General features: G+C 37.8%; 2 protein-coding genes across 2 annotated transcripts; one reads left to right on the forward strand and one right to left on the reverse strand.

Annotated features, from left to right (window-relative positions):
* Positions 1–724: 724 nt before the first annotated feature.
* Positions 725–18,502, forward strand: LOC139774437 (uncharacterized). Its single transcript, XM_071709696.1, has 3 exons — positions 725–1,092; positions 3,915–4,371; positions 4,637–18,502. Exons 1-3 carry the CDS (start codon positions 1,061–1,063, stop codon positions 6,275–6,277), a joined length of 2,130 nt encoding a protein of 709 aa, XP_071565797.1. The 5' UTR covers positions 725–1,060; the 3' UTR covers positions 6,278–18,502.
* Positions 18,503–19,149: 647 nt separating this feature from the next.
* On the reverse strand, positions 19,150–23,309 carry Phb2 (prohibitin 2). The gene is made up of 6 exons (XM_071709697.1): positions 23,089–23,309; positions 22,356–22,618; positions 21,706–22,023; positions 21,345–21,422; positions 21,077–21,173; positions 19,150–20,361 (listed from the first exon to the last, which is right to left on the reverse strand). The coding sequence occupies exons 1-6, from the start codon at positions 23,216–23,218 to the stop codon at positions 20,171–20,173; spliced, it is 1,077 nt and encodes a 358-aa protein (XP_071565798.1). The 5' UTR covers positions 23,219–23,309; the 3' UTR covers positions 19,150–20,170.
* Positions 23,310–24,897: the final 1,588 nt, after the last annotated feature.

The following is a 24,897-nucleotide window of genomic DNA, read 5'->3' on the forward strand; positions in this document are numbered from 1 at the left end:
AAGCAGTAAGGAAATCAACGGTATGGATTCGCTACCGCTTAGGGCCGTGCCTTAAGTTCTTGACTGTGATTGGCTGATTTGCTTACTGCTTAAGTTTTTCTATGTGCCACGGCCTTATGGCTTCTGCACACAGGACGCGGAAACGCTTGCCGCGCGGCAAGAAGCGACGCGGTAGCCAATAAACTTTTGGTTCTTACGGAAAAGCAACACGTTGATTGGCTACCGCGTCGTTTCTTGCCGCGCGGCAAGCGTTTCCGCGTCCTGTGTGCAGAAGCCATTAGTAAATGGTCTAGTTTATACCGATCACTTGATAATCCTGATACGCGTATTAAATCATAAATAACTAGTAAATTAGTTTGATTATTGGCTGATCAGCTCAAATATACTATTTGATACGCGTATCAAGAGATTGCTGTAAACTATAGGCCAATACCTATCGGCCTATAAATATCTGCCTTTGGCCTAGTTTACATCGATCACTTGATACGCGTATTAAATAGTAAATAACTAGTAAATTAGTTTGATTGTTGGCTGATCAGCTCAAATATACTACTTTTAAATACGCGTATCAAGAGATCGATGTAAACTAGGCCTTTAACAGCCTTTAATTGGATAGCATCTTGGATCTTGGCGTATGTATACGTATATATACGTATGCATATATACATATACATGAATAAATGGCATCGCGCTGATCGCGCGACGCGCATGCCCGGGAACCTGGGTCGATGGTCGATGTTGCGCGAACGGGACGTATCTCGATTCTTCTCCCAGTTGGCCGTTTCCGTCCCGTCCGGAGCTTCTCCGCCATAGCTCCAGTTCGCCGGTTCCTGTGGATTGAGTTCGTGGATTCGCTGCCGTGCCGAGTCGTGGCACGTTGCTTGCCCGCGAGTTCAGTTTGGACGCGCGACAGCATAACGGATCGTACGAAGCCCAAGACCCGAAGACCCTCGACATCCAGACTATTCCAGACCGTTGGCGATTGACACCCCTCCTGTGTTCCAGCAACTTCCCAGCCCTTCGCAGCGTATCTCTCCTGCCGACCAAGAACGGCATTGGAATGTATACGAACGGGTACTCGCAAAATCACAAGTACGTCCTTTGACGTCCTTTCGCAATTCGCATTCTAGATTAGCATTCGATCGTCGAAAAAAACGGGCCAAACGGCTTCAATGCAGATTTCGGTCTTGCTTCAGTCTTGCTCTGCTCGACAGCCGCCATTTTAGTCACAAGCTTACTGTTACTCGCTCCATTTTCTATAAAGGTATCCGACGGATTTAAGACTTCTGTGCCCGACGGATTTTACCTAACAGATATTGACAATAAATTTATTAAAATACATGATTATCGTAAAAAAAGAAAATAAGATTATATGGCAAGAAGGTCAGAAGTGACCGAGCCAGAGACTTTTTTTATCAGACCATTATTTTCATTACTAATAAAGAAATTATAAATATTATATTTCGATTTTACAGATAGAGCAATGAAAAAAATCGATATGCATTTTATCGTTTGTTCAGATAATAGATAATTCGTAAAATATCCAGTAAATATGGCCCACGTGTTCGAGATTTTAAGATCCATATTTAAGATTGTTTCAAATACGATTTCGATCGTATTATAATGATCGTAATTTATAATAATATTGGGAACTTTCCAGCGAGCGACACAAGTCGACAATGAGTAACAAAGACAAAACAACACCTGTGTCGACTTGCGTCGCTCGCTGGAAAAGCTCCCAAAGAAAGATTATATCATCAATATATCACTTTGTTAGCTGGAACCTTAAGATTAGATGATCTTCGAAGACTTAGGACGAGCTTGAATATAAGATCGGATTGTGAATGCTACTTATTGTTAGATTGCATATCCCATTAATATCTTGGTCTTTGTCTTTTATTATCCTTAATGTAATTTGGAGTAATATTTTTTCCTGAATATTATTTGTCCTCCGCGTATTAAATCGCGTATTATATTGAAAATAAATTGATACACGTGTCCAAGACTTTGGTGTTTCAAGCGCTAAGTAGGATCCTACGCAGTGTAGGACCCTACCTTGTGAGGGTCTACCCAGACAACTTGCACAGGTGCATAAGCATATGCATAAGGAAATGGATTGATCTATTTCCTTATACATATGTATATAGACAATGAATTTTTTATGCTTATGTTTATGCGCTATGCAAGTTTGTCTGGATAGACTCTAAATAGCACAGTTAGTAAGAAACGTGATTCGAGATATATATTTGAGGATTCAATCTCATTTCAGTACAAATTTCTTTTTTTTTTTGTTCGCAATCTATTGTAATATTAATGTTAGTTTAACATTTAGGTGGATATGTTTGATTATAAATATACATATATATATATATTTTTTTTTATGGAATTATATTTTAATTGCGCAAATAATAAAAATATTTTTAAATGGAGAAATTATTTTCGTGGTTTCTCTTTTTATAAATTATCTGAAAATTTCCTTTGTCAGAGAAATATGTCGGTACATGATGTAAATTGTAAATCGTAAAAGATACACGGTTTGTGTCTCGCTGCGCGTACACTTAGCTCGTGACAGTATATTGTGTTTCTCTTGATAAACGTGTAAAACAAATAATTTCTGTGTAGCACACTTTACAAATACATATTCTTTGCAATCGCATTTCGATTACATGTCCCAGATGGAAAATAAATTAATCCCTTGTGTTATTTCCCTTGTTTGTTATTTCCCTATTCTTTTTTCAGAAATAAACCCATTTATAGATTACGAGTTGTCCTGTATACATATTCGATAATTGGTGTAACGCTTCTCGTGAGCAAGTAGAATGGATTAAACTGGATAGAAAAGCCCTGTGATTTGTGATTGTCGCAATAAATTAATAAGAAATTAATTAGTAAGGATCTACGAATGAGCGCGTGCATTCGCGGTTGCACTATAGGTGTGCAGCGAGGCATTGGGAGGAAGGGCATGTAACGTTAGGCTATCTTTTCTCGCAGCGTTTTACCTAGCGTTTTACTTAGCATATATAGAGCCACTTTTTCCAACGTCTGTTAACGATCGATTAGAGTTAACAGACGTTGGAAAAAGTGGCTCTTAAACTAATGCCAGACTACGCGCAATTCGTAATGATTTACGTTGTTTGATTTCACAAGAGAAATCGCTTCACTGACGAATTGGCGTGAATGGTAAACAACGAGTGCAAGCTCGACAAATATGTCCATTCACCCTATTCGTGAACCTCACACGAACGACGAATCTCCAACTGTTTCGAGACACGAATCGCGTATGGTCTGGCTTTAGATTCGTCGCTGAATCCCTTCCATATGGATAAGAGACTTAAGGGGAGACTTGTACCTCCAGGAAAGAAAAATATTTTTCTTTCCTGGTGCCACGCCCCTTTTTCTTATTAGGAACTCCCAAGAAAAAGAAGGTGTGTCTCTTCAGGTAGCTACGTCAGCAGGGGGTCTAGTGTGTATCTTGAAACGAGGTGAAAATTATGAAAGGGAGGAAATTCACTAGAGTATCTACAATTTCATTTGTTGAAATCTAGTAAATTTGTTCACTTTCTTAATTTTTATCTCATTTTAAGATACACAATTGACCTCGTGAACTTTTATCTTGTTTTAAAATTCAAAAATTGGTACTAAAAGAGAACAGCATTGCGAATTATGTAATCTGCATAAAGGCTCTCAAGTTCAGGGTTGCTAATATGGCTAAATAACATCACTTACTATTGCGAATGCTCATAAAGAGGCAGTCAGAATTTTTAGAACAGGTCAAGATCCACTCAGGATTATAGAGTCAACATTGATTGAATGAACAAATAAAAATATATTTCTATGAAAAGTCATTGAAATCATGAGTCAGCCGAAAAATAATCCTTTTTACGTGCTGCTTTTCAAATGAAGGTTTTAATTAGTTTCAGACCTAAAGGGACTCGAGATCATGCCAACCGCAATGGAGGAGTTGGTGGAACTTATTGGAACAGTCAGCAACAGACTCAAAAGGATTACGGTGTAAAGAAGCAAAATCATAAGAAAACTCCAGGCGATTTACTGAAGAAGCCTAATTGGGACGTGGGAAAATTGCCCGTAATAGCAAAGAATTTATACGTTCCCCACATCAATATCGTGAACAGATCACCTGACGAGATCAACAAATATCATGCGAGCAAGGAGATCACTGTAGCGGGCAATAATACGCCTTCTCCCATTCAAGCCTTCGAAGAGAGCAACTTTCCAGACTATGTGATGGAAGAGATCAGGAAGCAAGGCTTCGCCGAGCCCACTGCGATTCAAGCTCAGGGCTGGCCGATCGCACTCAGCGGACGAGATTTAGTTGGAATCGCTCAAACTGGTTCCGGGAAAACTTTAGCGGTAAGTACAGCATCTTAATTGAATTAATTAGTTGATAAAAATTGATAAAATAATTCGAGTAAAAACTATTTAGAAACTGATCGCTAATCTGAAAGGGAATCGGGAAAGACTGTGATGTACATAAAAAGGCATCTAAATGTTTTAGATTTTTGAAAAATATCTAATTTTCGATAACAAATTATAGAAAATATATAGATATTATTGAAAGATTTAAAAAATTTAAATGCCTCTTTGTTCGCATTACTATTTCCTATATCTATTTTAGTATATCCTTCCGGCAACGGTGCACATCAACCATCAGCCTCGCCTCAGCCGTGGCGACGGACCAATTGTTCTGATTCTCGCTCCCACGCGCGAATTGGCTCAACAAATCCAAACGGTCGCACGTGATTTCGGCTCGTCCTCGTGCATCCGCAACACTTGCATCTTTGGCGGCTCGCCGAAGGGACCTCAAGCTCGGGATCTTGAACGCGGAGTGGAAATCTGTATCGCGACACCCGGTAGACTGATTGATTTCCTCGAGAAAGGTACCACGAATCTGCGTAGGTGCACATATCTGGTTTTGGACGAGGCTGATCGAATGCTGGATATGGGTTTCGAACCACAGATACGCAAAATCATCGAGCAGATTCGACCTGATCGGCAGGTACTCATGTGGTCCGCCACTTGGCCCAAAGAAGTGCAGGCCCTCGCCGAAGACTTTCTCACTGATTATATCCAGATCAATATCGGGTCTCTAACTTTGGCAGCCAACCACAACATTCGGCAAATTATTGAGATCTGTCAGGAACACGAGAAGGAAACGAAATTGTCGCAATTGCTGCGCGAAATTGCATCCGAACGTTGCAACAAGATGATCATTTTCGTGGAGACAAAGAAGAAAGTGGATGATATCACGAAGGCAATTAAACGCGAAGGCTGGTCCGCGATCTCGATTCACGGTGACAAATCGCAGCCGGAGCGCGATTATGTTCTATCAGAATTTCGCAATGGGAAGACTATGATCTTGGTCGCGACAGATGTGGCTGCGCGTGGCTTGGATGTCGAGGACGTCAAGTACGTCATCAATTTTGATTATCCCAACAGCTCCGAGGACTACATCCACAGGATCGGCAGAACCGGTCGCTGCCAGAGCGCAGGTACTGCGTATGCTTACTTTACACCGAACAATGCGAGACAGGCGAAAGAGCTGATCGCAGTGCTGGAGGAGGCCGGTCAAGCTATAAACCCACAATTGGCGGACATGGCAAATTCTATGAGGAACCAATACGGCAAGGGACGGCAACGGTGGAGCCACGTACGAGGCAATAAAGATACCAATTCTCATGGAAGTCCTAGAAACAACATCAGCCCGACGATAAGCAACTGGCAGCATATGTTGCAGACGAACCAACAGCCTGGACATCACAATCAGATGATTCAGGAGAAAAGCGTGGCACGTCATCCTCGCAACAATGGCTATCAAACCAATCGGCAGAACAATTACCAACCACAGCATTCCTATCAGCAACAGCACCAGCAACGACAATCCATTACTGGCTACCAACCGAACAGCTACCAACAAGCGGCTAACAACACATGTCAACAACCCGTGCATCAGGCTACCAGCGCACCCAGGTACCAAGGCAGAACTGGATACCAGGGTAATCGTTTCCAAAGTCGGCAAAACGGCTTCAGCGGCAATCAGAACGGGCCCAATGTCTACTCGATGCCGCCGCCCTTCATGATGCCGTCCGGTGGACACGCGGACTCCGGGATCCAGAATCTCGTCAACAACAAGTTCTTCCAGACCAACCGACCGCCGCCCAACGCTGGTGCCTGTGCCTACCAATCGATGGGCTATGGCCAGTTTCAAGCAGTGCCGCCGTACGGTTACCCGTACCCGCCCACACCGGTGCAGCAGTGACGCCTCCCACGATGTAAGACCATCGGGGTACGGGCTAAATGAAAAGTAAGTATGTCCCGCCTATCGGGCTTTATTTGGATCGCTCTTGCATTGGGTAGTGGATCCAATTTATTATGATAGACTGCCGATAACGGTTAACTGACTCATAAAGATTGCAAAGTTTTATTTTATAATTTTTCTATTAGTTACTCGCACACTTCAATTAATTGCAATCTCAAGATTTTGCTTTGGGAATTTTAACGCCTTCTAAAAAGAAATTAACTTTGCTCAAAAAGAAATTGTTAGGTTTTTTTACGACCATTTTTCGAAAAAGATCTGATTATAGAAATATGCTTTTTGTAAGTAGTCTTGATTTTCAATTTTTCGTCAACACCAACACTTTAACGTATCGGCAGTCTATCTATACTATTCTTAACGTAATACTTGTTCTCATTTTCTTTTTCATTTATTTTTTTCTGGAATTGTGCCCGGTCGACATACAAAATAGTATTTATTTCGAGATGTTAATCACGACGGAGTTATTATCCAAGAAGTCATGTTTTCGATAGAAAAATTAGATTTGTTGTTTAAAGCAAATTATTTAATACTTAACAATTTGAGTTCGATTAACGCGATATTAGGACGCATAATAACTCGTGTAACTGCCAAAAGTTAAAGGCCAAAACACTCAGAAAACTCAAGAGTATCGGTCACACTTTGTCATTTATAAATTTAAATTATAAATTATTAAAAGTACAAATATGCAAAAAAAGTGAAAACTATTAAATTTGAAAAGTTATTAACTTATAAATATATATATATATATATTAAATTTTTTATTTATAAATTATAGATATTAAATTATTTTATTAAATTATCTTATTAAATTATTATTATATTAAAAGTAAAGGAATATTTTTTTAGTGCGGCATGTATAAATATTAATGTATGTTTTTTGGTCGCACTCTCTTTATACATCTTGTTGTCTCTTTACTCGTCTTTTTTGCTTAGTTGAGAAGTCTGACAAGTTAAATGGACTCAAATTGTTAAATCAGCAGAAATAACGGAAGCGGTAATTAATCGAGGCACATTCCAGTTTTCAAATTCTTGATGTAGCATTTAGCACCGTTAGCAATGAGCATTCATGATATAATATCGATCCTAGATGTTAATCATCGTGTTGATGGTTCACGAATCCCTCTACTGATATAATTGAGAATAAATAATAATCCTCTTATGCGAGTATTATTGTAGCTATATTATATAAATGCTTTTTTCCGAAATGCACGAAACATATAGAAGGGGGTGGATTAAGACTATATATCAAATGTACTAATTTATAATTTATTTATATATATAATTCGCGTGATTACACATACGCAGAAGAAAAACCCAGGGGATAAAACGCGCGATATGCTCTATAGGAAGGAAATTTGTAAGGCCTTTTGCATAAAAATTAAGCCGTTTTTTATGTGCCCCGGCATAACGAACAAATTGTCGTGCCCTTTGTTTCGGGAACGGGAAATTAAAAAAAAAGAGAGAAAAAGCAAAGAAACAAGAGGGAGAGAAAGAGAGAGAAAGACAAACTAGAACAACAGGAACATCTATTTATCTATAAAACAGCTTCTCTGACGGGAACTAAACCTATCTTAGGCACTCTGTTTCTCTCTCTTCTCTCTCTCTCTCTTTCTCTTTCACTCTCTCCCCGATACAACTAATCGTAGCGTTAAAAATAAGTATCTCGTGCTCCGATAATCTTATAAAAATTCAAACGAGCTTTGAGGTCTCTGGATTCTTGAAATTCTGAAGTCAGCGGATAATCTGAGACTTGTACTTACAGGACCTCTGAGTCTATCCAGAACTTGGATACTTGGATGCTTTGAGTCTTAAATGTCATTATGTTACATTGAACTTTTTCAACACAATGTATTTAAACTCTAGCTTCTGAAAATTCTCAGAATGTTGGTTTCTCTGGAATCCCTCACTCTAGAAGATTCCTATATGCCTAATTAAAGTTCTGATTCAAGGCTTGGATGTTCTAATTCTCATGTATTTAGAGATCCGTACTTTTTCTTCGAGATTCTCGAATATATCCTTCGTTCTCGCACATTTAAGTTCGTGGATCCTAAATCTTTGGGCATCCTCTGTGAATATTAAATGTTTAACTTCTTGGACTCCCCGACTTTCTAGAAGTCTAGAATCCAGAGATCCTTGGCGGGTTTTGAACGCTGGATCCTTGAAGACATGCAGATGGCTTTTAGAGGACAACGTAAATTAAGCACGTAGTCATGATGGCTGTGTACCTTGATGCAAAGTTTGATACCTTATTTTTATATATATATCGAAAGTGATTTGTTGTTGAACCAACGAATGATTATATGATACATTGTTGTTTGATGTTTATGCAATTGGCCACTGAGTGGTCTTGTCTCTGCGCACCGTGCGCGCAGGCTGGCCGCCATCGATACTAATCTGATTTTTCAGTTGTACCTGCTATTTTAGTTAACAAGCAACCAAATTAGAGTATTAAATGCGCCGTCGTCACCTATCACTCCGGTGAACAATAATAATTATGCTACTTTTCGCTGATGCTTCAACTCTTCAACCAGTGACTTGCTTCTGATTTCGCGGATTAGGCGGACTTGATAAACTTTGAATCTTGAGCTTATTTTTATTCTTTCAACATTACTTTCTAGAACTCAGGATAGACATTCTCTCTTGGGACAGACATTCTAGGACATTCTTGATTTGAAAAAAATCTTCAACGTGGAAAGAATAAAATCCTTAAGAACTTGAATTCATGAATTTTAAATGTTTGGCCCTTAGACAGGGCTGAATTTTCGAATTTAATTGACCTGAAGAACCTATATATTTCGTGGAGTTAGAAGATACTGGTTGAAAGTTGAACCATCTTACGCATAATGAATTAAGGATATAACATATTGTTGTATTCTGAAGCAGCCCTTTGTGGTACCGGAGGACGTTTTTTGATCAACATGCCCGAATTAATTATTAAACTAACGATTGGCGCACGCTGTTGGGGCATGTGATACATTTTATTAGCAGCGTGTAGCAATTTTGCGAGCCTCCAGATTACTCTGCACATACCACCGTATATCATGTAATTATTGAGAAGGAAATAGAAAGAGACAGTGATTTTAAAAACGAAAGAAAAAGAGAGGAAGATAATTCTCTGGTCTCAATCAGGAAAAATAGACGGCTCGTAAAAGATTTCTTTAATTTCTTAAAAAAGCTCATTGATTTCGTTTCTTAATAACATGTAGCTAATCATATACCTTTTTATAATTATTCCGCTTAATTATCTTCGTCATGAAATTTGTGTTTCCTTAAGTTTTTCATTATTTTTTTTTCCGAATATTTCTAATAATCTTAAAATATACGATTAGTTAAGGATTTAGCTCTTTTTATTTAAACTTCCTGAACAGGCCAGAGAATCGATATCGGATAAATAAATGTAGAAACGCTCTCGCGCAGGAACGCTATTAATTAATGATTGTTAATTGTTGCCGCGTGGCGATTATTCACTCGCGACTCGCTTTTATAAAATAATTAACAACTCGTCACGCACACACAGTGCACGAAATGCTGGGACGCAAAGGTGTGTCCTGTTTGCAGAAAAGAAAATCCCATTCGACTCGTTTAGATCCACGTACTCTAGGTACGTACTCGAACATGAGCCGTGGATTGATTTGGGACATCGTTAATTGTCGTAGAATCTCCAGTGTTTTTTACGAAAGAAACATAAACGATAGTCAATAATGTTCAACGAAGTGGGATATTCGTGGTTCCTGGATCGGGATGCTCGTGTTCTCGGATCCTTGCATCTTTGAAGGTTCATATTCCTGATTGCTGATATCTCAGTTTTGTTTTTTCATACATTTCGTGGATGAATTTTAAGAACGAATAAAAAACAGAATTGTTCAAGTCCTGGATTTTTTGCCGCTCTAAATCTTCCCAACTTTAGATTCGTCAATTCCTCGAATATTAGGAACTGAGAGAAGTATTGGTATTTTAATACCCTAAAGATATTCGCGAGTACGAAAAGTTTCGAAACTTTGGTAGCTAGGACTTTCGGAGCTCTAGCACTCTCGAGTTTTGAAACACAAAAGTTTCAAACTTCCACAGCTGTGAACAATCTTGGAATATAATGACTTCGGACAATCGAAACTTTGCGAGTCTGACATCTTTTTGGAATTATATAGGAAACGGAGATTTTAAGCTCTGGGAACGCGCTTGAAAATTACTTTAGAATCTCTTGTCCTTCCTTTTTTTTCTTAAAATCTTACTTCAAGTTGCAGAACACGGGTACTTAATAACCGTGGGAGATATTTAATATTTTAATTGCTTGTTCTTCTTGTCTTCTCCTCAAAGATGTGCACCTCAAAAGGACGTGTTACGTGGTTTTATCTCCGAAAGATTGGATTTTTCTTTGATTGCTGAATCTTCGAATTGGAGGATCCTTGGATTCTAGGATTTTTGATCGACGAATATTAAGCTCGACGCGCCTACTTTGTCAATCTGACTGCGTACGTCGATGAATAGTGATATAATAATAGGAAACGTGTTGCGAGCATGAAAAAAATACTGAATACTCTCGCGCATTGCGTATGCCCGCTATCAAGTCGCGACGATTTCCGATCGAGGCGATCGAAAAAGAAAATAATATAGAGTAATTCGCTATAAAATTAACCGACTAATATTAGTTAATTAGCTAATTTTAAGTTTTCCCGATGAAAAAAGACCATCATCAATATTAATAATTATTGTCAATGCTATCTGCATTTTATTTTGTTCTAAAAAGTGGATTATTTTATACAAACTATTGCATAATAATTTATAAAATAATTATATAATATATGTATATATTATTTTATAATTATTTCATTGAATATTAAAAAAAAAATTTCTTATTTCTTCTTTTCTTTTTTCTCTACTTCCCCTTAAATAAACAGCAATTTTTAAATGAAATAACAATGTAGATAGCGGGTGTACGCGTAGCTCTGTGATATGTAAGGCATAGCATATTTCTAGCTCTACCTATCGTGCATCATGATTAAAGTAAGGGATGTATCTCATCAGTTTTATATGCGGTATCAGTCATCAGATCTTAATGATGCTTAAAGCAGGGTCGTCGATATCTATTTAGCTAACAAGAAAGGAAAGGGAAATGACACCGAACGCAACTTTTCTCTCACTTTCCTAGAATAAACAATATAACGATGGGCTATAGTTGATATATCCAATTAGACTGTGTAAAAAGTTTTTCCCGATAAAACGACAACAAGACGATAACGTTGTCGTAAGATTAATAATATTGTCATTTTTGTTTCATAACACGCATCATTTTGTTCGCAATATAAATACAAATCGACATCTACCAAGTAGTACATCGCTGTCCCGAAATTTTTTGGTTTTCTGAGCAAAGAAATGGTCAAATCGAGATTTTCTCCGGATCTTCAAAATCCAAAAATACTTTTTATCCAATCTAACAATTAATTACTAATTAACTATTACTGAGTTATAGCGTGTTCTCATATATTTTTATTAATCGCGATTATATCCCTGAGAAAAATCTTAAAGTAGGTTTATTAAATTCCATAATTAAAAATTTTAATTTATTTGGATTGTAAGAGTTAATTTATGTACTTTCTTGAGGTATAATAGTGAAATATCAAATAAAAAGTGGCTTTTATTATTAAAAGGATGGGGCCAAGAAGTTCTTCAAGACAGTTTCTTTGTCATATCTTCGCGTTCTGTAAACGTTTGGTGCTTGCGACTATAATGTTTATCCTACATTATCATAGCAAATATTACTTTTCATATTTAATATTTAATATTTTAGCATTCACACGATGATTTAAATGTAAGTTATATTCAAGTGATTAGATTATAGGTGGAATTTTAATTTAGTCTTGCAGGCGTATTAATGAAAATGTACGAGTTTATACATTTTTTGATTGAAATTATACTCCGCGATCGTCATCAAGTAAAATAAAATGGTATATAATTTCAGAATTTAAATATTTTGCTGACACGGAATGCAACTTGTGTCAACGAGTATAGAAACTCGTTGGATTTCTGTCATTCGCGTTTCCGTTTAATGCAAAACTGATTCTTTTGCGTTGAGAATTAGGAGAGCATTGTGGGATAGCAGACTAAGTCGCCATTTTATTTGAATTTTTGTTGATTACTCGTAACTTATTCAAACCTACTCGGTGCAGTGACATCAACGATCGACGCATCCCTATACGATAGAGCCGAGCACTCTCCGTGGAGCCGAGAATCGATGATCGATTGTCCCGCGATGAAACGATAATCGCCGTAATCGCTAATCAGGGGAATACCTTCTTCTACCTTTTTTCTTCTTCTTCGTGATGAACACCGTGATGTCACGTGAATAAACATTTTAATTAATCGCAAGCATGAATATCATAAATATCGTAATGTTATAGAAACTATTCTTTTTTACACACAAAGACTGAATCTCTCGCCAGCTTGTATATGAATTTAGTAAATCCCTCATCCCTTTCATATCTCACCCGGACATGTGTCGATCGATGACGATAGGGTTGCGATATCTTTTCTTTCGATGAGCCTCAGCGTACAGCCGTACACGCGAAAAATCGTTAATCTGTATAGAGTTGTGGTTTAGCGCCAGGATACAAATATAAAGACGAACCTAACAGAATAATCTCTCTTTCTCGTGAGATCGTCCTCGCTTGTTGAAGAGAGAAAAATGTTACAATCTTTTTATCACCGACCGCACACATGCGCTGTGTTGTATAACGAAAAAATACTGTTAATAGTTTGTTTAATCGTTTCGTGTGATTTTACGCCGTCCTTCTTGGACGGCCATGGCCGTACTGTTATTATTAGTTTCAATTGTTCATATTATCCACTTTGTTAAAGAGACATTCGTGAATCTTGTAATACTTTATGGTCGTATAGAGACTATAGAGTTTCGGATTCTTCCTTTCTTCCTCCGAGGCTATCTTACTCTCTTTAGGAATATATGTTTTTCGTATCGTCGAATCTTCATTTGCATCTAGAGTGTTCTAAGAGAATGCATTACAAGGCAGTGTAATGCGATTACATATATAGTTCCAGACATCTTAAATATTTTATTTAAAAACAAATATCTCTATTCTCCTTTAATTGCGTTAATATTCGTTAGCAAGACAGTATTTAAGTCCGAAGTGTTCAGCAATTCTCCGCGTATACATAGCGATGAGTTAAAACGTGTTGAATTAAATTCGTTATATTAAATATATCGATAAACAAAAACTCGTAGGAAGTAATAAAATCCATAAATGAAAGGAACTTTCGTTTAAGGTGGGAGAAAGAATTCGTACGAATTTCTTCATACACGTGGACGTAGATTATGTCCGCTTGTAAACAGTCTTAAAATCCTGGAATGAGACTGCAATATAACACTTTTAATTTAAACGTACTTTTATGATCCAACAAATAATAATTTTTAATTAACTGTATAGATAAAGCCGATTAAGTTGTAGGGCATGTGTAGCTTGTAACGGCAAAATCTCGGCCGTTTCGATCGAACAATCCCCGTCGTTGTACGAAACCTACGGTATAATGGACGAACGATCAAATTGTTCAGCCCACTTTCAGCGTTTCGATTTGCGTTCGTTTTACCCCTCTTCCCCTTCTCTCCCTCTCCCCCTCCCCATCCCCCTCCCCCTCCCCCGCGTCCCGTCTGAACTCGCAATATTATTCTAGGTAATTAGCGCGCGATTAAAACATAAAAGGCCGCCGAACTAAGGAAAACGAGCCACTAAGATATAATCGAACCGAATCGCCGCGAGATTAAGCGAGGTGGAGGAAAAAATAAAAAGTATGTGCCGAAGATGTAACCTGTTGCTCTCAAAAAGTATCGCGTATTATTAATCCTCTTTACTGGCGCACCTAGGAACAGGTGTGTCGAGGAACCTGACCTGTGCTTCATTTTCTTTTTTTTTTTTTTTTCTTGTGGTCCTTCGACGGGTGAATCCTTCAACAACAGTATGGTATAGCGCGTCAATCAGCCCGCATTTCTGGCGCATCTTGGCGCGCCAAACGTTCAAGCCGCCCCGGTTCTCGGGTCGAATCGCAAGATTTAGATTTAAAACTCGCGATCGTTAACGAAGCGAACAAAATTACTCCAAAATTACTCCGGAGTTTCGGGCGGCGCTAAGCGCGCGCGCGCCAGGAATGCGGGGTTCGTTCTAATTCGAATGTTTGATGAACGATGAATTTATTACAAAAGGTGTGATCCGTAGCGATTGATTTCTTTTTTCGTTTTTTTTTTCCCTTTCGTTATCTCATTTCCGTTGACTCGTACGCGTGTATGCGTGTTTTCGTGTATGTGTGTATGTGTGTGTGTGTGTCTTTGCGTGTGCGCTCGCGTGTATGGTTGCGTTATAGTTCGACTGCCGATCGAAGTCGGCTCGCGCGAATTCGTGCAGCGCGAATCTGCTGTGTGTGAGAGAGAAATACACGCGGGAATGCGGGAGAAAAAAGAAGTCTGTATACGTTTCAACGTCGCTTTTGTGTCAGCGTGATTCAATGTAAGACTAATGCGGCATCGTTCCGACACGACGTGCCATCAACAGGAACGTCCTGCGACACGTTGCGAAAGCTCGCTTCGCGAAGCGTGATAATGCGCAGACATCAGAACGTGTAATTTACTCAAGCTCCTGATGTAACCGACGTTATCGCGTAAGACGTAAAGCCTAAGTGATAAGCGAATCGGCCAATCACAGTCGAGAACCGACTGTAATTGGTTTGCTTATTGCTTAAGTGCCACTGGCTGCGTTCGGCCGAAAAAGCAGCTTAGTAAAAACACCTAGTGGTTCTTTGACATGATTGGTTCATACACTTGGAGATCCTTGGAAAAACTCCAAGCAATCTCGCTGTGAGTAGCTGTGCAACGTACCAAAAGGAGCGCAACTATTTAAGAAAATTGATCTTGAATGCAATATCAAATTTATGAATTCTATCTTCAGATATATTGGGTACCAAATCGTTTTTTAATTTAAAAAAAAACGGTTTATTAGAATTCATAATTTGAATAAAATTGTTCTCAGTTGCATACAGCGTCATTATAGATTATGTTTACACAGCCGCTTACAATCCAGTTTAATAACTACCCTATCCAACGCAAAATTCTTTTTCTTTTGATCATTAATCATTTAGATATGAGCCTATTTTGATACTTGAAAACTTTTAGTATATACATATATACTATGTATGTATATATCAAAGATATATTCAAATGTATAGAGTATCAAAATAGGTTCATATTTAAATAATCGTTATAATCAAAAGAAGAAAAATTTTGGGTAGGATAGATACGATATACGGTAGTTATTAAACCGGATTATAACCCGCTATGTAAACGTAGTCTATGACGCTTGTATGCGAAAATGTATGTGAAAATAAATTAAAAATTCTATCTTATTAGACTACACATTATACCGTGAATACTCGCATAGAAACATTAACCGATTATTTACTATCAAAATGTATTACTCTTAAACCAGAATTACGTGCTTGAAACATTTGCTTCGTTCATTCTAGCCATAAGAATGATTCTTAAATCTGCATCTAAAGCCCCTTACACAATGCGAGGCGATAGCGATAGCGATAGCAACAGCGACCAAATTTTCGGAAGTGTATCAATGCCGTGTATCAATGCCGTAGCTTTGTCGGCACTTTTGTCGCTATCACTATCGCCTCGCATTGTGTAAAGGGCTTAACGCTAGAAACTTAGTCGTCTGTATCACGGTCGTCGCATTTTCATCAAAGAATTCAAGACGGTATTCCTCCAGTTCCTGAAAAGGAACTTTCTAAAGGCAAGAACCAAATCATATTAAAGAATTATTGAGCAGCTTTTTCTGCTGAACGCAGCCAATGACCTTACAGGTGTCTACGAGTCACACTCTTTAAAATGGAGCTGAGACAACGGAACAATATCGCGAAACTTTCCATCTCTGAATTATTCATGAAATGCGAAGAATGCTATATAATTTTATCGCAACATTGCGCGATGAACAATTTCGTAATTAACTTAGGTGAGTCTTGTTTTGTGCGCTTTAAATAGAACGCGCCATTAGAGTGGAAAAGAAAGATCTTAAATGTTGCACACCGTATACATACATATTTCTTAAGTGCACAAATTATATTCATATAATTTTCAAAAGCCACTCCTTGGTCGTTTCTGGCTAACGCCCGCCGTTACCGATGATAATTCTCATTAACAGCGTAAAAGACGATCACAAAGTTGTCAGTATCAAAGAATTTCCAAGTTGAAGAGATTTTCATAATTATTTTGTTCTCTAGCATTTTCTAGTGTTGCGATTTTAATTGTTCTACAATTTTTTCATCTTTTTCATTTCTTTTTTGTTATTTTTTTCTCTCACCTTTTTTCGTTTCATATGTATATATATATATTTTATTTTTATTTTTATGCGTGTGAGATATAGCGCAGCGTCATTACAACTTCGCCCATTCTTTTCCTAATTTTGTGCGTAAATGCACAAAAATCCTTCCATTCTCACTGAATTCCTGGAGTTTTTATTCAGACCCTCGAAAAAAAGGCCGCCTATGCTTACGTAACGGGGATATCCTGTTTGTAATTCGTGTGACGTCAACCTTTGTGTAACAAACATTTATACAATAATTTCGCTGTCGCGTTGCAATATAAAAGAAAAATATAAAAGAAAAAAAACCTTTTCAACGTCTAGTCAGAATACATTTGATAATGATGCTCGATAAATCGTGTAATCATGAAATGAAAGCTTTAAACGCGTAAACAAAATCTGCCGTTTTATGGTAGCGAAATTGAATAGAAAGTTTACGAAACAATTTCTAACGTTCTCATGAGGGGACAATCACGAAAATTAAAAAAAAAATGTACCTGCAGAAATGAGCGAGTCAAGAACTATTAGAATCCTTTTTAACTGAGATTCTAGCCTTTAGATGAAATTGTAACTTGAAAAAAATTTATGCGAATTCGAGCTTCTGATCTTGAAGGCCTGGAGCTGCATTCGGGGAGATTAGGAAACCAAATAAATTTAAGTAGTGTAATTCTTGCAAAATGATTGATTCTCGCAGAAACATTATGAGCCATTTTAGCAAGGTTTGCCAGTCATAAATTCACTCCTTCCATCTCGGGGCGATCCTACAACTTTGCTTGACATACAATCAAATTCACTACGAGGATGATATCATTATATATAAACGTAGAGAAAAAAAAAAGAGAATTTATTAATGACACCGTGCGAATCGTGACGATTTCATACCGGGCATATATCAATTTTTATATGTTTTGATAACATTTCGCAATGTATAAAGAGCGTAAGGGTAAAAGAAAGCGTGAGCGGGAGACGCGAGGAGACGAAATTTCCTGAAACGGCCGGCCGTTTTTAACCGCAGTAACCGTTCGATTAGTTCTCACGACCAAAGAGAGGTAACGCGAGAAAAGTGGCTTTTTTTTTTTTATTTTTCCACCATGACATATTTCAGAACGGCAAGTGAATAGTGGTAGCGTGCGTGACTGTATGCGTTTAAATGCGTTGAGTGAGTGAGTGAGGATAAGCGAGGGAGGACGAATCGATTGTCGTCATACGAATCCCTTATATATCGATGCGAAATAACATAACTGACGGGAACTACGTTTGCGTTTGTCGAGGAGTGAATGGGGAAGGATGAATCGATTGTCCTCACGCGAATCGCTTATATCGATCGAAATAAAATTACTGACGGAAACTATCTTTGTTTTTGTTGAGGAGTAAATGTGAGTGAGTGAGTGAGAAAGCGAGGGAGGACGAAATCGGTTGTCGTCGTACGAATCGCTTATAATCTTATATCGATCGAAACAAAAATAAACCGACGGAAACTACCGTTTGCGTTTGTCGAGGAGTAAATGCGTGAGTGAGTGAGGAAGCGAGGGAGGATGAATCGATTGTCGTCGTACGAATCGCTTATATCGATCGAAATAAAAATAACCGACGGAAACTATGTTTGCGTTTGTTGAGGAGGTGAAAAAAAAAAAAGCACACGTTTGTTATATGCGGACACGAGAGCGAAATGCCGCGAGGCGATGTTAAGTGTCTGACTTTATATTCAGATTCTCTTCTGTAGGTTTCATTAAAGTGCATTTCTTGTATGTTATTACAGTATTACAGTAGAACATAAGAAAATAAATGAATGCAATAGTAAAATGTGTTTGCGTGTCTCATTCATGTGCGCTCCCGCGTAAGGGACGTCATACTTCGCCCTCTGCCTCTCAGATAATTGCTTGTTTTTCCACATAAAATACGAATGCGACACATAAGATATATCAACAAAAGTACTCTAGGTAGATGATCCAACAGCTCGTGAAATTGAACGTGACAGAGACGAGAAAAAAAAACCAATTACCGTTCAAGCTGAAGACCGTACAGCGACGAGAACGAGCTCGCTGAGGATTGTCACACGCAAAGAAGGTATAATAAAATATTACATAAGATTTTCATTTGTTAACCCTTAAATGCCACCCGGGGTCCAGCGGACCCCAGACCCTTTAGAATGATATATTTTCAAATGTTCCCGCCAAATATGGAGCTCATATTTATTTATTTATTATTTTTTATTTTTTTGATTTTGGAGCCAACATTTTAACTGTTGGCGATCTTAATTTTTTATACTATGTTGAAATTGAAATTTTAACAATATAAGCATTTTATTCTCTTTTCTAAGCCTTGAACAACATTGAAAATAATTTTCATAACTAAATATTAAAAAATCAATAAGTAAGGAGACATTTTTCCTGCTGGGGTCTTTTAGACCCCATGTGTCATTTACGAGATTCTTGAGAGGTGTGGCATTTAAGGGTTAAATCCTAAGATTTAATCTAAGCCGCTAAAATTTAATTCAAAAACTTTTATAAGCAGCTTTGACGGTGCCTATGCGAACCACAGTAACAATAATTTACTCTGACATTGCATGTTAATATTTTATAATTAATTTCTCTTATTAACACTTAATATTTCCTCTTCACGCCCTTTATATTTTTATTACTATTATTATTCTTTCATGATAAGAATAAACGATAAAATGACTACATCACCAATACTAAACACCTAAAGTCATTGACATTTAACCCTTAAATGCCACACCTCTCAAGAATCACGTAAATGACACATGGGGTCTAAAAGACCCCAGCATGAAAAATGTCTCCTTACTTATTGATTTTTTGATATTTAGTTATGAAAATTATTTTCAATGTTGTTCAAGGCTTAGAAAAAAGAATAAAATGCTTATATTGTTAAAATTTCAATTTCAACATAGTATAAAAAATTAAGATCGTTAACAGTTAAAATGTTGGCTCCAAAATCAAAAAAATAAAAAATAATAAATAAATAAATATGAGCTCCATATTTGGCGGGAACATTTGAAAATATATCATTCTAAAGGGTCTGGGGTCCGCTGGACCCCGGGTGGCATTTAAGGGTTAAATTTAGTGCAATTATAATATATATATATACAATATACAGATTCATAGAAAATTTATAGCTTGAAGAAGAAGAATAAAAAAAGCGACATGAAAATCGTACTCCTCAATTAAAATCGTTTCTTCTAACATCATTTATCTTAATATGTCTATTTATCTCTGCTTTGCATTCCGATCTTATCTTATCCTTTGTCTTTTCTCTCCCGCCTATATTTTATTTTCAAAAAGTGCAGAAAAGTATATTCAAGATGAACATCTCTAACGAGATATCACAATTGTATTACTTATCCTATATCATCAGCAGTCATAAAAACGTATGCAAAAGGGCAATGTTCTTCAACAGGACAGCGGGCAAAGGGGGTCTTGTGTTTGGCGGGGACAAGCTTGCATTGTAAACTCTCTTATCGTAATGGTACTATCAGCTTTGCGCTATCGTCAGCCGATTCCAGAAGGGATGGGACGACGGAAGGTACTGGTGTCTTGATACCGGACCTTTCGGCATTCGGCAGTGCCTGGTGGGAACTGGTACTCAGGCTCCGAACTGCGCGGTCGGCGGCCTCGTCCCAGCTCTTCCAGCTCACTCCCATGTGACCTGAAAAAGCCAGTATTGGGCGTCTATGTGTAGCCTATGCGCGACAAACTCGGAGTACCCGTTACCAATTATTAGATAATTCTCTATGAATTTTATTAGTTTGCCATATGATTGGGTTATATTCCTAATTCATTTTCTGAATCTTAAGTTTATCTCTTTTTATGCGCTCACATTTCTTTCTGCGCGCTAAAAAAATTTTGTTTTCTTTATAGAAAGGTTTCAAAAATTGTCAAAGGGGAGAGCTTGCGAAAAAAAAATAGAAATAATTTTCTGATACAAGGTTTTATTCTTAAATATACCGATCTTGACATTCTGCAAACTGGTAACATTTTCTTAATTTTCATTTACTTGAGATTTTTAACAATCTGGCATAATTATTCAGCATCTCAACGATCTCAATGATTACCTTTTTGACCAAAGAATAATTAATTTTACCCTATTTCGCACAAGATGCCGACATATTCAATTAATTTAGAACATGCAATGGTGAAACTAGCAGATATCTGCGAACATGATCACGAGGACGGCGAAAAGGAGAGCGCAGTGTGATGGGAAAATATATATAATCCGTGCGTTCGAAACACATGATGTATCTTATTCACAGTATTTCAACATAATTATACATAAGCCAATGTTCTCCAGGCTCAATAAAAACTTAACTCGAGAGAAGAGATAAAAAAAAATGACGCGCACTTTGACGATTTTTACTTCTTACTTTTCAGCTTATCCGAGGCCACATCAAACGCAGGATCTTGAATATTTAGCATCAGGCCATTGCCACTGAGGAATACTCTATTCTGGGAGTTAGCGATCTGAAATAAAACGAGCAACAATTATGTATATATAAATATAGTATTGTTTAACAATTTTTCAAGTATATGAAATATTAATCTTGACATGGAATATTACAAAGAACTTCATTACATCTTTTAAAACATCAAGATTGTTTGCACGTTATAACGAAGCCATATGAAGATGCTCACCGTACGAGAGATAGCCTGTGCCGCCCGTATTTTACGCAGCTTCAGGTATCCAGGATTCTCGCCGACAGCTAAGCCAAGGTACACTGCAGTCAAGGCATTTATATATTTCAAACGCAGTATTATCATTGTATTCGTTATTTATAAATTATTAATTTAATCATATACTCAAATCAGTAGTTTACTTGTAAACCTTAACCGTTTGACAATAAGTCTTGTAACAATTACAAAGAAAAGAAAAATTTATAGTTTTAACTGCATTTTTCAATACATTCATAACCGCGGCAATTGTTTCATCCGATTAATAGAACACAATTGATTGCATTATAAATTAACTTAAAAAAAATGTTTCTTTAAAGGATATCATTTTGGCTGCCTCTGCCTCTCCTTCGGCTTGCACGATTTTTTGTTGTCGTTCCTGCTTGGCTCTTTCCACAACAAATGCGGCACGTTGGGCCTCTTGTTGTGCCACTTGTTTAGCTTCGACTGCAGCGGTGTATTCCTTGCCGAAACTAAGCTCCGTTATCGAGACGTCATCCAAAACAATGTTGAAGTCTCGAGCACGTTCCGTTAATTCCTTACGCACCATGTTGGACACCTGCTGTCTTTGCGTAATCAGTTGCGAGGCGTTGAATTTAGCGACAACAGATTTCAGCACCTCATTGCAAATGCTTGGCAGCACCTGGTTTATTAATTTTGATTTAGTTTCAAATCTACGATATCAATTTCATGTTCTAAACTTTGGCGTATAATTTTACTAAATAGAAACTTGAATATATATATATATATATATATATATATATATATATATATATATAGCTTTTGATTGTATTACTTTTGAAAATTTGGAATTAGAACCATGTGCTTGTGGAGAGAAATTATACCACATGAAAGTTAAATATCTAAATCACCTAATTATCTAAAATATCTAAACACCTAAATTTTTATCATATTTAGAGATTTCCTTTTGTACTCGAGAGATCAAAATTTCTTGTATATAGTCGTTCCGAGAACCTTTTCGTCATAATCGAGACCCAGTTGCCGATACATGGAAGGCAGCGTGCTGGCGTCGGGACGTGAGAGAACACGTAGCGAGATATTGACCATTTGCAAGTCTTTAGATCCTGTCGGCGAGGACAGCTTCCTAGGTCTGCTCCTAATATCGTAAATTATCGGGTATTGAAACCACGGAACGCGGAAGTGCAGACCTTCGGTCATGATATCCTTCTGGATACCTCCTAGTCGAGAGAACATGATCGCTCTGTGACCAGCCTCCACTGAAATCCATAAATTTAATTTCTTCTTATAATCCATCCTTTAAAAAAGCCGGATTGTTCTTCACCATTTTAATATCCTTGACTTGTTCAAAATGAGACTCTCTTAGGAGTTTTATGCTGCAAGAAAATTCAGTAACTTTTTTGCGATATAAAGGTAGCTTCGTAAGGATATTAACAATAAAAATACAAAATAAGAATAGTCTCTATTGTATAAAGAAAAAAAGACTAAACAAGTATGTATCGCATAAATGTATTAAATTGCATCAGTTACATCGTAAATTACATAATCAGAAACACTTGTAATGACGACAGAGGGGATATCTGCTGGATTACAAGATAATGTAAATCTGGGGAATATCGTCCGTTGATTGAACTGGCGTTTAAGGTCGTCGTTTATTCAAAAGAGACAATAATGTTTAGCAGTAATTATCACGATTAGCAGTAAAAATGAAAGTAAGATTGAGGTTAACCTGTATACATGGCTTTAGAAACGCTGTAGGCCGCAACGCCCGCGGCGGCGAGAACTTTCAGGCTCATCGGCACTCCATTCGTGCCCTTGCCGAAGCGTGAGGCCATCTCACTGAATTTATTTTGCGCCATTTCGAAAAATCACGCTGCAAAATTACACGCAACAAACCGGCGACGTGATCTAGGGCCCAGGAAGGATGAGCGACGGAGAACGGAGATACTAGAGAGAGGGAGAGATCGAACGCGGCACGAAATATGAAATGGAAAGTCTAGTCTTCAGGTGAGAATGGGCGCGTTCAGCAGACACAACTGTTGCACAACTCTGTTGAGTTCGTCTTATTAACACTCTGCGTTGATTGGTTGGTTCTAAAAGTAAGAGCCAATCACGTTCGACTGCTCACGGCTTGGTCTGCCTGAACGCGACCAATTTCAACGCTGTTCAGACAACTTGTGATTGGTGCTTTGATCGGCCATACGTTTGACAGAGGCGGAAAATTTGAATTACTACTGACAAATATATAAAATGCAATAATAAATTATCTTCTTTAAAATTAACGTGCCAAACGGCGCAACTACAATCTTGAATACAAGATCAGATTTTTAGATTATATCTTTCTCAGGGCCAGTTTCACCAACGTCGATTAACTGTAACCTTCGATTAAACTCACTCTTCATCTCTTTCTAAGGCCCAGTTTCACAGTGGCCAGTTAGCTTAACTAGTAGTTAATTCTCACTCTCCGTCTCTTTCTAACCTTTGAGGTTAGAAAGAGACAGAGAGTGAGAGTTAACTACTAGTTAAGCTAACTGGCCACTGTGAAACTGGGCCTAACTGTCCCCCTAGAAAGAGACGAAGAGTGAGTTTAATCGAAGGTTACAGTTAATCGGAGATGGTGAAACGGCCCTGAGTTTAATCGAAGGTTACAGTTAAGGGTCGACAGGAGTAACACTACCGACCTCTGTCGGGTTGCTTAGCTGCGAGTCCGTATTTTATTTATTATAAATTTTTTAAGAGCCAAAATGGAAAATCCGGCTATGTACCGGGTTGCGGTTGATCTTACTGATTAAAACAAGCATAAGTTTAATGAGATTCGTTAATTAATTTGGCTAAAATTTGGGAAAAACCGTTTCTAAGCAGCTTTGCAAGCCTGAACCTTTGAGCTTAGAAACGGTTTTTCCCAAATTTTAGCCAAATTAATTAACGAATCTCATTAAACTTATGCTCGTTTTAATCAGTAAGATCAGCCGCAACCCGGTACATAGCCGGATTTTCCATTTTGGCTCTTAAAAAATTTATAATAAATAAAATACGGACTCGCAGCTAAGCAACCCGACAGAGGTCGGTAGTGTTACTCCTGTCGACCCTTAGGCCCAGTTCAACAGTGGCCAGTTAGCTTAACTAGTAGTTAACTCTCACTCTCTGTCTCTTTCTAACCTCAAAGGTTAGAAAGAGAAGGAGAGTGAGAGTTAACTACTAGTTAAGCTAACTGGCCACTGTTGAACTGGGCCTTAATCGACGTCGGTGAAACTGGCCCATAGGGACTCTAGCTCACTGAGCGCCGCTAAGGAGCAATAGAATGTGATTGGTTCTTACCTTTGGATCCAACCAATCACACTTAATTAAATGCTACTTTAACCGCTCAGGTGAGCGGTTGTGCTTTTGGATGCACCCATTGGCTGAGTTCAGCAGAAAGAGGAGCGCTCGACAACCGGTCATTGTGCATCAAGGTAGCAGTTAAATATGATTGGTTGGATCCAAAGGTAAGAACCAATCATATTCTAGTGTTACTTAACCGCTCAGTGAACGATCGTGC

The sequence above is a fragment of the Temnothorax nylanderi genome, unplaced genomic scaffold, assembly GCF_030848795.1.
Source record: "Temnothorax nylanderi isolate EJ_2023f unplaced genomic scaffold, tnyl_v1.0 TNYL_tig0081_pilon, whole genome shotgun sequence".
NCBI lineage: Eukaryota > Metazoa > Arthropoda > Insecta > Hymenoptera > Formicidae > Temnothorax > Temnothorax nylanderi.